The following is a 16,813-nucleotide window of genomic DNA, read 5'->3' on the forward strand; positions in this document are numbered from 1 at the left end:
GTCTGCAGTTAGAGAACATTTGGCCCAGAATGGAAGCGCCACCTCTTTCAGAACGCTGAGCTTTCTTCCTTGCTCTTTCACGTCGCCCAACTGTGGCGCACATCTCTGGCTACCTCTAAATCTTATCCACTTCCTTCCATCATGGTTTTGGTGCTGTGAACGAGAGCACTGTGCTCCGTGCGAGTGGGGCGACAAAGAGCAGCAGGCACTCGTGGGAAGCACGCAGGTCACCTCTGCGCGCGCACCGCCTCACGGCTGCCCTGGACTGTACTTACGCGACCAAAACCCAAAGGTAAAATTATTAAGAATTTTGAGTAGGCGTTGGCGGGACACTGACTTGCTTTCTGCTGCTGGGAGCCGTGCTCTGTGCGTCTGCGTCAGTTGTCCGCCCGTGAGGCTGGCCCTGGCTCACCCAGCTGGCCTCGGTCTGCCTGGCTTTTCCTCACATGAGCTCTCCTCCATCCACTTACACGCTCAGCCCCACTGGAGAGGAGGAGGAGGATGAAAACCCCAGGTGACAGGGCCGCTGGAGCAGGCTCGGTAAGCTGGAGTCTACACCTCGCGGAGAGGATAACCTCTTATCCCCAAGCCCTAAGGACCCGAGGTCCTTCTCTGCTATCAGAGATCTCGCAAAGCGTCTGGTTCTGAATTGGAACGCCATGTGGATCTATGTGTAGCTTCTCTTCACACAAACTATTGCTGTGCCTCACTTATGTCTTCGTTTCCTTGAGTAATTAACTAGTTTTCAGTATGACTATTTTTTCTCTATATACACACACATACACACATGCACACACACATGCACACACACATCGACACATACACACACGAATACACTCTTGTGATTATATAAGACATGCTCATTGTAAAATAATTAAAAAGATATAATAAAACAAAAATTATGATTTATAATATGACCATTCATATAAAATGATTGAGTTCTGGTGTGTACATTTTCAGACTTTCCTATTTACAAGAACTATATTTTCACAAAAAATAATTTCTTACTATATGAACTATTTCATACCTTTTTACTTAACATTATCTTGCAAATTTATTCCCAAATCAGTATAGGTTCACATCGTTTTTAATACTTAATAGTAAAACCTTACATTTTACTGATAAGCTATGATTTGTTTAACAAGTCCTTAATAGTTTGCTCAATTATGATATTTAGCTATAATAAATAGTTCTCTGGAATATATCTTTTTATGTATACCTCTTATTTTCTTATTAATTTTATTGAGAAACAAATAGCAATGAGACAGTTTCAAAACTGGTGAGTAGGAGAGTTTCAATGATTAATACATTGCATAGTGTTATCTTCTTAGTGGTTATTCATAGTACAAGATGCAGACATGATATCCTGTCCAAACACTATTAGTACAAATCTTTCTTCTCATTGAATTAAGAGAAAGTAGCTGTATATCTATCCTAACTATTTTGAATATACAGATAAAAAAATGGTCATTCATTTGTACCCCCATTTTTTGTTTAGCTTTGTCAGAGATGGGTATTCCATTGCCATTTAAATATTGTCGGTGTGTAAATTCAGCAAAAAAATCCAATATAGTCTGGTAGTCCATAATAGTGGTGGGCTATCCATAGGATTGACAATGTCAGAAGTTGTTGACTTGAGCCTTTTACAGCTCAGCATATTAATATGGCTTTATTATACCTCGTGTTTATACTTTTCTGCTGGATGGTTAAGACCAAGATAAAGCAAGACCTATATAACAAGAAATGTAACTTTTGTATTTGACAAAGTCAGTCAAATCCCCTCAGGATTTACCCTGTAGCCCTGTAGCACACAGTTTGTAGATCCTTTGTCAGTGTCAGCCATGTGGATGAGTCATGGCCATTGCTTGACCAATTTGCTCTCTGTGAAAGCCTGAGAGAATGTTTTCTCTCCATGTGACTCTCCTTAGGCATACTCTACATCATCAATCACTTTTCTCTGTGGATATGTAACTATTATTATCAATGACATCAAGTGATTATGACTTTTGTGTAAGTCCTAGAAGTGGAATTGTTTGCTTTTATAATTCGCTCTTTACTTTTCAAATCATGAGCTGTACAAACACCTTTTAGAAGTTATAGATATATCAATAAAATACCAGGAGAAATAATAAACCATGGTTTTGACTTACTATGTTTTCCATAAAACCTCTAGAGCAGTGGTCTTTGTACCCTTCTGGCTTTGGCAGTCCCTCTGGTGGTTCTTCGGTGCTACAGAATGACCCAGATAGTCAACTTCCTATTTCCCACTTATTATTCCCAGTAATTAGAACTCTTAGACACTGTGCAGCTTATTGAATACAAGTTTTCAAGTTCTGTTACGATACCATTCTCCTTCCTGTTTTGTATACAATACCTGCATTGTGTTTTTCAGATGCATCTCAATTTTTTTTGTGGAGTTCCAGACATACTTTGGTCAGGATTATGCACAAACTGCATGGATCCACTCCATCGTAGATTGTGTGACCATGCTTTGTGGTGAGTATTACTTATGAGGACAGACAATTATTAACTACTCTTGAACTATACATGAGCATGACCTTGCTAAGCTCAAATGAATTTCATTCTCATTTTTTCTAAGTGAAAGTCCATGTTAAAAATTGGGTAAGACTATTTGAAAAGGTCAATGTATATAAAAATATATAAAAATAAAAGAGTCCCACTTAACCAGACTTAATGATCTTGGCTGATGCCAGATGGAAGAGGTTGTTAATGCACTGAACAGAACATCTACCATTTGGTTTTTCCACACAGAAGTAGGATGCTGAATGTTGCAGAACTTGTCCTGATTCAGGGAACCATAGTCTATGCTTGGCTCCTGTCTTCCAAATGCTGAAGCTTCCTCATCCTCCAGTTACATAGACAATAATTGGACCACACTGGGTACCTTTCTATAGACTCTCCTTAAATGCCAATGGCATCACACTACATCTCTAGTCTTGGGTTCCCAGAGGGTTTAGAATTTGGTTCACAGATTTTATCTTTACAATGACGGGCCATGACTCCTGTCACTGGGCCATGGGTCATAAATACTGTGCATTTCTTTTGTCAGGAAAAATTAGGAACTCTAACTGGGGTTTGAAGGAGCATAGTCCATTGGGCACTCTATGCTATTTCATCCAAATTCAAAGTTTCTCTGTAGGGCATGGAAACCAATGCTGCAGCTATGTAGTAGAAGATGACAAACTCTGATTTTTTCTTATAAATTTCAAACTAAGTTTATTAAATTGATGCCTGAGAGCTTATAAATCTGGATTATACTGGAACAATCTGCTTGTAGCATAGACTCACATAATCCTTTCATTTAGATGGGCTTGAAGTATTTAGGAAACTTTAATTTCTTCAGGCCTTATCTCAGTTGCAAAGAGAAATACTATATTAGTCAGTAACTCGTTGTAACTTTATCTGATTAAATGTTACTGGATAGAAGTGTTCTGGTACTGTTATATCCAGGTTTTTTGGTGCCCAAAGAACTGAGCAGGACGTTCAGTGCAAAGAGTTTGTGGCCCTGATAAGGACTGGTACTAGATCTCTTCCAGTCCTGGGATTATAGGAGGAACTATAACTGGAGTTAGACAAGAGGCGTGGCCCAGTGGTATACCTGATTCAATCCATTCCTTGGGAGGAGGAGTTCTGAGCATACAAAATTTTTAGACGAAATGTTATGGTATCCAGAGGTCACTAAGGAAATCAAAACTGCAATGCAAAGGATGCTGGCTGCAGGCCTGGGTTATGTACTTCCAGGTTAGTGCATGCCCAGGGGCCTTGGAACTCATAGGGTAACATTTATCTATTGGTTTTCTGATATTTTGACATAATTATCTTTGCTTTGGTTTGTTTCTTGCCCCATGACTTTCTGTTGTTTTCTTGTCCTTGTTCCACTCCTGCTTTAATTCCATCCCGTGTGCTGACTCATATTTATTCTTAGAAAAAATGTACACACTCGGGGTCAGTTGAATTGTGCTGAAATGCATTTCTTTGGTTAGGAGAAATTAGAGAGCAACTCTGGTACTGGAAGCAGATTTTTAAGAGAAGACTCAGTTGACTCTTTCAACTTGTAAGAAGGTCTGGAGGCATCAAACAAATTAGGTGCTTGGGTTTTGCAGTCCATTTTGGTTTTTGTTTCAATAATCAGTTGATTTTTCAGGGTCATGTCATTAGTCACAGTGCCTGTGTCATTATGCCAAGAGACTGTGCTTATCTTTCTCAGAGCATACTGATGACTCAGTGTTATCTTCCAAAGAAGGTTTGTAATACCACAAATGAGGTAAATGGCCTTATGTGACCAGGATGGTTACACTGATTACATCAGACTTTGAGCAGACTTTGATCATTTTAGATCAGTATAATAAAATTCTATGCAAGAATGTGAGGCCTCTTATACCAATTACCACATACTGCTTACCAGATCATTCAATATTAGAACATTAGAGTTTAGAATATGGGACAAGAGACTACAAGATCACATCTGCAGTATGAAATCTGCTGTAAACAAAACAGAGAAGTGAAAGGTATTCATAGAATTGGGTGTCAGTGCTTTCATTGAGTTCAATGTAAATCTTGTTACTTTCCAGTAACTGCAGTAGGAGTATCCTTGAGAATTCACTAGCTTCTAAGGAACTTTCTTAAAATAGATTAGATGCAGATTAGAGACAGAGATAGAGATAGAGACAGAGATAGAGATGATGCAGGTAGAAGCACAGATACAGCTATATCACCACTATTTTAGCTCTATAGGAGAAAATGAACTGACAACTCAGTTCATCAAGTACATTGAGTTGCCCCCCAACTTCAACCTAATCAATACAAAATGATTATATTACACAGGTCCAGATCCAATCGCAATTCTGATCTTGTTCCCAGGTATACTAGTGTCGGCCTGACGTTTTCTTTAGAGGACAGTTCACATGCCTCCCCTGCCATGACAGCTCTTCACCATTGTCCTCAAGGCCCCAGGAGTACAGGATGAAATAACTTCACAGTCAGTGTCAGCTTTTTGGGCTGACCATATCTCCTATCTTGGGCATCTTACCATTTAAATAAATCTTTTATAAGCCTTAATGTCAGTACAATTTGGATACACTGGCAAAATGCAAACAGTGGACCAAAGAGCATGTCACCATGCGTGTGAAATATTTTTCTTAGATTTTTCTGGGCTTTGTCTTTTCATCCACAGGAACTTCTGAAGCCTGAAATCAGTACCAATTGTGGAATTTTTATATGAGCTCTCTCCTGTGCTGGTCATACAGTGCCACTTTCTTTTCTACCACTTAACTTATTATTGTTAATGGCACATAGTACTACATCAAACATCCTTGTGCAAGTGACATGCAACTTAAATAGTTGATTAGCTGTTTCAAAGAATGTCCAGTAATTCCAGAATTATGACTGTAACAGGGTGAATAATGTGTACATGTCAGTTCTTGTTGAGTTCTGCTTCTTACGCTGTGTATGGCCATGAACAAAGCACTTCTCTCTGGACCTCAGTTGGAAAAGCTGTAACATTGGAGGGATGGACCTGTTGCTTTAGAGGTTGACCTCTGCTCTGCTGCTGATGCACCACAGCCCTTGTGCAGAGTCCTCAAGCCTTGCTGTTGACCCTGTTTGTTATTGTTTTTGAAGCTCCACTTGGGAGTGTTGTCAGCAACCATTTATCCTGTCAAGTGGGAATCATGCTAGGTGGCTTGCTTGCATCTACTGGTTTCATCTTGGGCTCGTTTGCCACCAACCTGAAGCATCTCTACCTCACACTGGGAGTTCTTACAGGTAAGGTCACCATGTACCCCCTGTCTACTGTGCTTTGTTGAGGTGCTGCTAAGTACATCAATAGAGCAGTGATTCACAAAATATTCATTTTGTTTCATGCCTTGTTAGGCTGACCTAGTTTATGTCCACTTACTGAGCAGTCAAATAGGATGGAAATGTTGTACTACCATACTACAAATGCATCAGCCCTTTAATTCAGCCATATGATAAAAGCAACTGCTGCCCTTTTCTTTGGCCTTGAGTATGGCTGACAGTTTGCAGATATTAACCTAGTGCAGCACAAAATTTCAGCCATGGTCATTCTCTCCTTATCTTTGCCAAGATATTAAAATACTAGCTAGCTGTGTTCAACCTGAGTTGTGCTTACTCAGCAATAAATATCATTACCCAGTAAGTCAGAGTTTCCCATTTAAAAAAGAAAGCCTCTTGTGAATATTCTTATGATACACATTCTCTCAAAGGAAATATCTATTTAGAGAATGATAATGAACCCCATGGAAAGAGAAGCATCACTGTACATTCCATAAATCGTACTGAAGGGGACTGCACAGGACCTAGACAGGGTTGTGGTGGAACTGGGGGAGGAGTTGGCTCCTCATGTAGGAAAAGGTGAAAGATTAACGTGATCTGAAGAGAAACCAGTGTCCTGGCTCCTCACTTAGAAGGGCAGGGAGAGTTGCACCCAGTCTTGCCAGGGCTTGTGCCACAGGGTAGCACAAATCAGGCCAATAAAAGTTCCAACTTCATAAGAAAGCTGTAAGTCTGGAACTGCCAGCCACAAATGTAGGTCTACTCGCACCAATCCAAAGGGCCTGGCAGCTGAAATGCCAGCAGCGACACTTCACTCAGTACTGCTCGGGTTCAGCCCCACGTCCAGAGCTCCAGGCCACTGTAGATGGCTGGCCATCCTGCTCTGCAGGTGGAAGGAAGACCTGATGGTGGTCCTCCTTTTCTTGCTCTGATACTCAAAGCACCCTGAAATCCAGTCCTTCAGATTTTCTTAACTTAAAAAGCAATAAAAGTGAAAACTTTTAGAAAGTTTCTGGTCTGTCAACATTCTTCTCTTTATCTCGACAGATAATGTCATTGCTATGATAATGCATGCAATTGGGATGATGTTTGCAAACTTGATGAAATTATTCTGGAATGTTTGAGGAGTGAAATATGCTACTTCAATTTGAATTTCTGAACAATACCGATTTTCAGTGTTGCATCTTCACAGGCAGTGAAAAATTGAGGCATTTATTTGGATAACTCATATTACAAAAAGTAAAAGAGGAAGGGATGTTTCTTATCCAGATTTTCTAGTAAATTCTGTTTAGCTTGAATAATGATTTTTTTTTTTTTTTTTTTGAACTGGGGGTTGAACTCAGGCCCTTGCGCTTGCCAGGGAAGCGCTTATTCCACTGAGCTATCTCCCCAGCCCCATGAATAATGATTTTTACATTCTTTAATTTTATTTAAGAAGTCACGGGCTGGGGAGATAACTCAGCAGTCTAAGTGCCTGCTTGGCAAGTTCAAGGACCCTAGAGTGCGAGTCCCAGTACCATATGCAATGCTAGCCCCAAACCCTGGGCTCCATGCTGACCACCGAAACTGGGCATGGTGGAGCATGCCTATGATCCCAGCACTGGGGAGGCTAAGACAGGAGGATTACTATGAGTCTGAACTGCATAGTAAGACCCAATACCAAATAAATAAATATAAAAAAGAAGTCGTATTTCCTAAGGTTATTCTCCCTAAACAGAAAATCATATATATTCTGTATTTTTCTTATTCTGTCTGACTGGTGAGGAGAGACTATTTTTCAGCTTCGTATACAAAACAGACTTAAAAGGTTTCCAGGGAGGCTGGGTTCTCTTTAAGCCAAACCTCTGGAGCTCTTCCCTGCCCTTGGCTACTCACAGAGTCCAGCGCCCACACGGTTCTCTTTCCCCAGGTCTTGGATTTGCACTTTGTTATTCTCCAGCCATTGCCATGGTTGGCAAGTATTTCAGCAGACGAAAAGCCCTCGCTTATGGGATCGCGATGTCAGGGAGCGGCATCGGCACCTTTGTCCTGGCTCCTGTGGTTCAGCTCCTCATAGAAGAGTTTTCCTGGCAGGGAGCATTGCTCATCCTCGGGGGCTTCGTCTTGAATCTCTGTGTGTGCGGTGCCCTGATGCGGCCCATCACTCTCAAAGAAGACCATTCGAGTCCCGAGCAGAACCGTGTCTGCCAAACGCAGAAAGAAGACTGTAAGCAGGCATCCCCCTACTCGTCTTGGACCAAAGAATGGGCGAAGACCTGCCTTTGTTGCTCCTTGCAGCAGGAATATAATTTTTTACTCATGCCAGACTTTGTTGTGTTCGCTGTTTCTGTGCTATTCATGGCTTATGGCTGCAGCCCTCTCTTCGTGTACTTGGTGCCTTATGCTTTAAGTGTCGGAGTGAGCCACCAGCAAGCTGCCTTTCTTATGTCCATACTTGGGGTGATTGACATTGTTGGCAACGTCACTTTTGGATGGCTAACAGACAGAAGGTAAATCCAGGAAAGCGCAGTTGGTCCTCCAGGGGGGATGAGTTCACCTCCCTCTCTTGGTCTGAAAGAGTACCCAGATCTAAAGAAGGTTAAGCAGCGTTAGTACCTGAAGGCAGGCACTCTTGCTGATTCTTCTAAGTCAGGGCTGAGCAAAGCTCTTTCTGTAAAGAGACAGATCATGAACATTTTTGGCTTTGTGGGCCATATCATCTTTGTCACAATGCTGTCACATGAGAGCAGTCATAAACAGTGTGTTGACACATGAGAGTAGTTGTGTTTGGATTAGGCTTTATGCCCACTGAAATTTGAGTTTCTCTTATAACTTTTATAACACAATATATTGTTCTTCTAATTTTTTCCCATTTTTAAATGGAAAAATTATTACTTCACAGGTAGAATAAAAACAGGTGGAAGGCTGGACTTGACCATAATTTTTCTACCCTTGTCTTGATAGCCTAGAATGGTAAGACTGTCTAAATGGCAGAAGCCAGCCAGGTATGCTGGCCCATTCTTTCAACTACTCAGGACGTTGAGGAATTAGGACCACAAGCTTGAGGGCAGCTTAGGTGGCTTAACAAGAACTTGTCTTAAATGAAAAAAAAAAAAAAAAGAAATTTCAAATTCTGGGATGTAGCTCAGTGATATTATGGTTGTTTGACATGTGTGAGAATCTGAAAAATAAATAAATCGTGAGGATCTTAAAATAAATTGTAATGTCAGGAGAGGTGGCCCATGCCTGTAATCCCAGCACTTGGGAGGCTAAGGCAGAGGATCGTTGTGAATTCGAGACCAGCTTGGGCTACAAAGTGAGCTGAAGGCCACCCTGAAACACATTTTGAGATCCTGTCTGAAAAAGAAAAATAAATACATTGTAGACACCAAAGATAACTGCAAGTTCTAGTGATAGATTTAATTCTTTTCTGAGCCAAGTCAGTGCTCAAGCAAGACAGCTTCTGTCTGTGTGTTCTGATTTTAGTTTCTTTTGAGCCACCCCAGACCCCAGAGATTGGGTGGAAAGGAAAGATTAGAATTAGTTCAGGCAAGGGCTACAGTCATAACGTTATCTGCAGTCACATACGTGTATTTATACTTGACAAGCAGTAAATATTTTCATTATACTGTAGGCTTAGAAACCAAAGTAATAGGACCTCTATAAGGTATAGAGGTATCTTCTTTCGCAGATGCTCATCTGTTTGTAGTGGACATCATGAGCTGCGCTTCTTCTCCTAAATGAACTCTTCCTACAGGGGTTGGGGCCTGGGACAGCTATCATCATGCAACTTCTCACAGATTATGTCTCTGGAAATTAATTAAGGTTCCATTGCCAATCTATAGTGTAGAGAATATAATATTGAACATTAATTCATCTTTTTTAAGGTGCTAGAGATAAAACCCAGGACCTCACATTCTCTAGGCATGTGCTCTCTCACTCCATCCCCAAGCCTTCCAGAAGTTTAATTAAGGAAGAAAGAAAGGAGAAAGAGAAGTCTATTTGCATAATCAAATAGCTCAGTATGTGTGATATTTATTTGTCTGCCAACCTCATACCATTCTGTGAGGCTCAGTTAAGGATGCAAGGAGAAAGGTGTTTATAAACTACTGGAATTGACATTATGCAGAGCCATTGGAATAATTCAATGGGGATATTTAAAGATAACAGAAGGAAAGATGTAATGGAAGCACTACTGGAGAAGGGTCAGAATAGCACTTACTTCTAGTACAAGACCATCATCATCTCAGGAATTCACTTTAATGTCTCCATATTGCATTTTCCTTTCTATAGCCATTTGTAGTATTGAGCGTCTGGTACAGGCTGGACATCAGCGAACAGCACCTTTAAAAGCATGTAATATGGGAGATGGCAGCTGGAAAATGTTAGTGTCTTGACATTGTGCATATTATTTCACAGCTGTCTTAAAAGTAACTTTGCACTTTGTAGTGAGCTTGAAGTTACAGTTAGATTTTAGTGCATCTGTGTTTTCTCTACTGTATATATTTTCTCTATGCTTCCTGGAGAGATAACTTCATGCATTTTCATTTACCAAATGAAAGATGGGAAGAAGTATACACAGAATATGAAAAAGCAAACTTTAGGAATAATTTCAATGCTTACTGCTGCACAGCCACTGGGTATAATGCTCTTTCACAGAACTTGTGCAGCCTGCACTCATTCTTGTCCTTCACATCCACAGGTGTCTGAAGAGTTACCGGTACCTTTGCTACCTCTTTGCCGTGGGGCTAGATGGGCTCTGCTATCTCTGCCTCCCAATGCTCCAAAGTCTCCCCCTTCTTGTGCCTTTCTCTTGTACCTTTGGCTACTTTGATGGAGCCTATGTGACCTTGATTCCAGTAGTGACTGCAGAAATAGTGGGGACCACCTCTTTGTCATCGGCGCTTGGTGTGGTATACTTCCTTCACGCAGTACCCTACCTGGTGAGCCCACCCATTGCAGGTAAGGCTTTAGAGAGGACCACTAGCTATGTCTGTCAAGAGTGAATCTGTGCATAGATGTACACACATGTGCATATTACACACACACACACACACACACACACACATGGTAAGATGAATTGGTAAGAGAACTAAGGGAGAGTGAAAAAGAACTGGGATGCAAGAAACATCAAAAAAATCATGCTCTTGCCAGGCACTTTGGGGCATACCTATAATTCCACAACTCTCGGGAGGCTGAGGCAGAAGAGTCACAAGTTCAAGTGTTGCCTGGACAATTTAACAACATGTCAAAATAATAAATAGGTATAGATAGATGATAGATAGATAGATGATAGAGGACAGATAGATAAAGGATAGATAGATAGATAGATAGATAGATAGATAGATAGATAGATAGATAAAGGTTAGAGGATAGAAAGATAGATAGAGGATAAATGATAGATGTGATAGATAAATGGGGTGGGGATATAGCTTAATGTGAAGGCTGTAGATTCAATCCCTAGTAACAACAATAACAAACACAGAAACAAACAAATAAATAAGAATGAGCCATCATGTTTTCCAACATCTTTTTTTTGTTCATTTGTTTTAACAAAATTGGAGGCTTAACTTACCTGGCAAGAAAAAAGACCCAAACTCACAAAGGAAGCAAAGCACAGAGCAGTTGTCCAAATTTCTAAATAAGTAGAGCACACTCAGAGGGAAACCCAATGAGTGCAGGATTCCTGGGGGGCAGTGGAGATGAGGCTGACATGCAAGCTGCATGTGTCATGTGGGGTGCATGGTGGAGTGCTCTCAGTGCCAGGCCACGGGGCCAGGCCCCAGATTTCTCATTTACTATTTGCATTTATAAATGTGGGTCACCTTGAAGTTTCTGTGCAAAGTGATAATAGTGAGAAGTATATTTTAGAAAAATGTGACCAGGCGTGGCCCTAGTGACTTAGGACGGAGGCACTTAGGGTTCTGTTTTAGTAGTTTAGGAGCAAACTGATGAAGGCGTAGACTAGTGATGCTGTAATAGGAATGAAAATGTGCTCTGAAAGACAGGAGGACATTTGGAAAAACAACCAAATTTAGCATATGGGACGAGAGAGAGAGAAAGAAGTTAAAGATGAGTTAGAAAATAATGGTATGGGGCCGGGGAGATGGCTCAGTGGAAAAAGTGCTTCCCTGGCAAGTGCAAGGGCTTGAGTTCAATCCCTGGTTCTGCAAAAAAAAAAAAAAAAAAAAAAAAAATTCCAAAAAAAAAAAAAAAAAAAAAAAAAAGAAAATAATGTAATGGTTGAAAGAAATAAAGAAATTGAAGACAGAGCCTTTCCTGAAAAATAATGAATTTAAAGTTTAGAGATAATAAAACACCTGTACCTGTAGTAGGTGAAAATGTTCAACAGAGCACCCTACAATTTAGAGAAAGACCAAATTTGAACACACAGATTTGGGAGCCATCAGATAAAACTTTTAGCATGTTTTATAAACTATTAAATGCTATTCAAAGTTAGGGTACGACCAAAGGAAGAACCTGACAAATACTAGTTGTGTATGTCAAGTAATTCAAATATTTACTGTTTTCATAACTAGCATTTTGGTTGGTGCTGGTGATTTAGCCAAAGCAAATGGCTCCAAACTTATTTCTCCTTCTGGACTAGTGTTTCCTGGAATGAGATCCTGGGACTCCTTGACTCCAACCTCCAGGCACTGGTTAAAAAATGCAGATTCCTTGACCTTTCACCTAGGATCTGAACTTTTTCAAATTTATTTTTTACTAGCACACATTTACAGTATGTAATGCTGTCATTCTTATAGGTATATCATCCATCTTAATTCCTCTTTTCACCCTCCATCCATCTTTTGATCCCTTTCCCATTTGAGAAAGATCCATTTCCCTACTTCCTGTTATGTATCCTTTATTTTGTTCTTTTTATATTTTGGGCTTCTCATACATGAGAAGCAGTCTGATATTTAAATTCATGTAAGGGTCAGAGAGATAACTCAGTGGACTAAGTGCCCACTTAGGCAAGTGCAGGGACCAGGATTTGATCCCCACGCCCCGCAGGCTGCACTGGCCCCGCCCCTGTGTGTGCTCAGCTCAGCACCAAAACCGGGTGTGGTGGCGCACTGCTGTAACCCCAGTGCTGGGGAGGCTGAAAACAGGAGGATCACTATGAGTCCAATCTATGTAGTTAGACAGTTTATTGCCTCGGTTTTGGAAATTGCCCCCAAAACACTCCCACATCCTCCATCTACAGCCGTTCTAGGGTAGCAGGTGATGCTGCAACAGAAACGGAAATGAACTCTGAAGGAAGGGAGGATATTTTGAAAAGCAGTTAACCAAACTTAACATATGAGGTGAGGGAGAGAAGTAACTTCAAGATGATTTAGAAATAATGTTATGGTTAAAAGAAACTGAAGGAAATTGAAGACAGTGCCTTTTTTTTTTTCTTGTATTTAATACAGGGTCTAACTATAGGGTCTAACTACATAGATTGGACTCATAGTGATCCTCCTGTGTTCAGCCTCCCAAGCACTGGGATTACAGGTGTGCGCCACCACACCCACTCTCAATCACCATCTCAGCATGCCCTGGGGATAGGGCCAACACACACGCTGGGTCTCGAACCCCAGCCGCTGCGTTCTGCCTAAGCAGGCGCTTTAGTCTGCTGAGCTATCTAGCTGGCCCTAGTGCCTTTGTTTTTAAGAACAATGAAATTCTGTTACATGTCACAGGACATACTTGAAATTGAGATCCTAGGATTTTTGTTTTCTATTTTTAACCTTCACTTGGCAAATCAGACATTATGATCATTAATGGAATTTACAGGATTAAAATGTAAGTTCTTATTTTGAAACTTCTCTTTTTATTTAACTCTAAAGTGCCACCACTTGGCCTCCATTTGGTGCTACAGAGATGCATTGTTAAATGATAACAAAATGTTTGAGAGGAATTTTCAAGAAACTTTGTGAGCTTTATAATAATTTCTATGCCTTTTTGAGTAGTGGACTTGAGGTAGGTAAGAGGAGGAGCCACACACTTCTCTGTGGAATTGGAGGAGGCATATAAGTAGAGTTTGGAGGAATTTAAAAAGAACTTTTTGTTAATCACAAAATAAATGCCTGCCAAAGTACAATTTTATCACACTATTTTCTTAGATAATCATAGCTTATATTTTGCATATCATATCCCCTGTTTTTCTTCAAAATTTAAAGATGAGGAAGATGTTGAAACTCATTTGTTGCAACAGAAGATGAAGGGGAAAACCCCTGTGGGTGCATGCGTGTATCTTCAGAAGCTTGCATTTGCATGTATGCTGGCCCAAAGTTCTGATTTTCAAACCGGAAGGTGGACTAAAAATTTAGACACAGCTAAAGCTTATGTTACTTAAGGTAGCATGTGGGCGCTGGGAATACTAATAGCTTTTGCGTGATTATATATATATTTTTTTAACACCCTAGATAAGTTATCTGAACTTCAATAATGTGAATGATGTTTAAAGTCATGGGGTAGCCTTGGATGGCAGTATAGTCCTGGAATCCCAACTTTCAGGAAAGTTGAAGCAAAAGGATGATAGGTTTGATCGTTATCTGGGCAATCTAGTAAGAACCTGTTTCAGAATTTTTAAAAAAAATGATCAGGAGTGTAGCTCAGTGGAAGACTACTCCTGGCTTCAGTTTTCAGTTATTGAAAAACTACAGAACACACAACAAAAAACTAGTATTTGTTGTATGGTTACTGAGTACACAACATTCTTCCAACAACTTTACTTAATAACAATCATTTCATTTTAGAAGTTGCCCTGAAAAGCATTTCTCATTTGCTACTGTTTTTAGGTAACCTGTTTTTTGTCTCTAAAATATAATACTTGTACTAGCAATCTGTTGTCATTATGCTTCCAGATGATTAGATCTGAGAGTGGGTAAGTAGAATAATTGGATTTTCAACTCAACAATATAATTTTGCTGTTGTTTATTGCAGGATGGCTGGTAGATACAACCGACAGCTACACCGCAGCCTTCCTTCTCTGTGGATTTTCCATGATATTTAGTGCTGTGTTGCTTGGCTTTGCTAGACTTGTAAAGAGGATTAAAAAACCCCCACTGCAGTTGTTTGCCAAAGAATCTGATCCCAAGCTGCAGCTCTGGACCAATGGATCGGTGGCTTATTCTGTAACAAGAGAATTAGGTCAGAAAGATGAGGAATTTGTGGCTGTAGCAGGCGCTGGTTACAGCCTCACATGACCAATGGCCTTGAGCCTGGGAATTTTCAGGGCTGAGAGAGGTGGGACCATCAATTTTTCATGTTTCTGAAGCATCGTATCTGGGCAGAAGTGTTGCCCTTCAAGCCAATTATTATTGTTGTTTTGTTGACATATTTATATGGGGAAAATAGCAAATAATAAAGAGTGCTGGACTAGTGTAGAGTTTCCTCTTTGGGGATTTGCATTCACAATCAAACTTAGATCTTTTAGTCAATGGAGAATTGCTCCTTGGAGACTATAAGGACTTTGTTGATTTAATGAGCTATAATTAGGCATAGTTCCAGTATATAACCAAAGTATATGATACTGAGCAGCAGCTTGTCCATCTCAATGTGCGGGCAAACCGAAACACTGACACAAAGGTTGCTGTCTTTATCCTGTTTGCAAAAGAGGGGCCAGCTTGGGTATGGTGGTGGAAGGTGAAGATTCCAGTCTTTTGTCATGGCAAAGTTTCTTGTGAGAAAGGAATACTTGAAATTCTTCCAAAGGCAACAGTTAATACAGAAAGAGGCTTTTCCCTCCTCACCCTCTTGTACCCAACCTTTGCATTTGCTGATGGCTGGATATTGTTTGGAGAATCCAACAAATCATGCAATGCCACGTCTAGAATGGATCTTAACAGGTGACTGGTGAAGATATTCTACTTGAAATAGTCCACTTGAAATGGAAAGCTCTCACCCTTGGATTGTTTCCTGGCACTTATCTCTATGGTGATTATGTGCTTACTCTTAAGAGCACATCCTGTTGCAAGGACAATGTCTCCATCTTTACTGAGAGGTTGGTACGGCCAAAACTTCCCTTGTTCTCCTTCCCCTGAGAAAAGCTCTTATTTAAAGTGCAGACACAGTCTTATGAGGGACTAAAATTGACAGCATTCCAGTTGGACAAGGATTAGATTCTGGAATCAGCAGGTCTCTAGTGAGAGATTTCTTTGCAGATCAGACATTACGTTCCTTAGCACCCCCCAAAATGACGTGGAAGTTTTATCTGAAAAATATCTTCGAGTTACTCTAAAACCAAGATTTTTTTCTTCCAGTATTCATGCTTGTTCCAACACACCCTGTCCTATCTCTTTTCATGGATAATAACTAGAAACACAACTTACTGACTTAGTTTTTCATTCCCCAATCTTCCTCTTCTCTGTGAGTTGGAACTCTTTCTGAGTTTTCAGGTTGAAGAGGAGGAGCACAGAGAGATAACAGGCCAGGTCTTCCAGGCTGTGTGTAACTGTTGCAAATCCACAGAATTTTAATCTTGAATCCAAAATTATCTGACACAAATAGGGGCAATTTATGTAGTTACAAGGAGGATTTTAATTATTCAGGAGTTTTAAATTCAAACCTCCAGGAAATCTTTTGAGCCTAACAGCCATTTAAGCCACTGAATCCCTAGAGACTTCACAAGTGCCAGGGATGCTGGGAGGAAAAATAGAACACGAGGATGATCCTGGGTTGGCTACAGAATCCTTGCTTCTAACTGGATTATCTCACAACCATCACAGTAATCAAGGTTAATCTGTTGCTTTCTAAATGAAATACTGACTTGATTTGATGAGAGAAAAATCATATTATTTCCAGGTTGTTTTCCAAAGAGGAATTTGAATGTTGTCTGTTATCTCTTTAGTTTGAAAATTAGTTTTTAAATCTATTGACTTTCACATTGCAACCTAAAAAAATTGTAAAATATGTGTAAAACATCAAAGTTAAAATGAAGTTATAGGGGCTGGTGAGATGGCTCAGTGGTCTAAAGCACCTACTTAGAACAAGCTTAGCAAAGCACAGGGACTGCGGTTCAATCCCCCAGCAT

General features: G+C 40.3%; 1 protein-coding gene across 2 annotated transcripts in view; it reads left to right on the top strand.

Moving 5' to 3' along the window:
• Slc16a12 (solute carrier family 16 member 12) overlaps window positions 1–16,709 on the top strand; it is a 109,849-nt gene extending 93,140 nt beyond the window's left edge. For both annotated transcript variants that reach the window (XM_023716182.1, XM_004632074.2), the window contains 5 exons: window positions 2,393–2,496; window positions 5,641–5,784; window positions 7,724–8,303; window positions 10,496–10,755; window positions 14,725–16,709. In XM_023716182.1, coding sequence (XP_023571950.1) covers window positions 2,393–2,496; window positions 5,641–5,784; window positions 7,724–8,303; window positions 10,496–10,755; window positions 14,725–14,987 — 1,351 coding nt within the window. In that variant the 3' untranslated portion in view covers window positions 14,988–16,709. The remainder of the gene's footprint in view (window positions 1–2,392; window positions 2,497–5,640; window positions 5,785–7,723; window positions 8,304–10,495; window positions 10,756–14,724) is intronic.
• The last annotated feature ends 104 nt before the right edge of the window (window positions 16,710–16,813 follow it).

The sequence above is a fragment of the Octodon degus genome, unplaced genomic scaffold (genome assembly GCF_000260255.1).
Source record: "Octodon degus isolate 3935 unplaced genomic scaffold, OctDeg1.0 scaffold00046, whole genome shotgun sequence".
NCBI lineage: Eukaryota > Metazoa > Chordata > Mammalia > Rodentia > Octodontidae > Octodon > Octodon degus.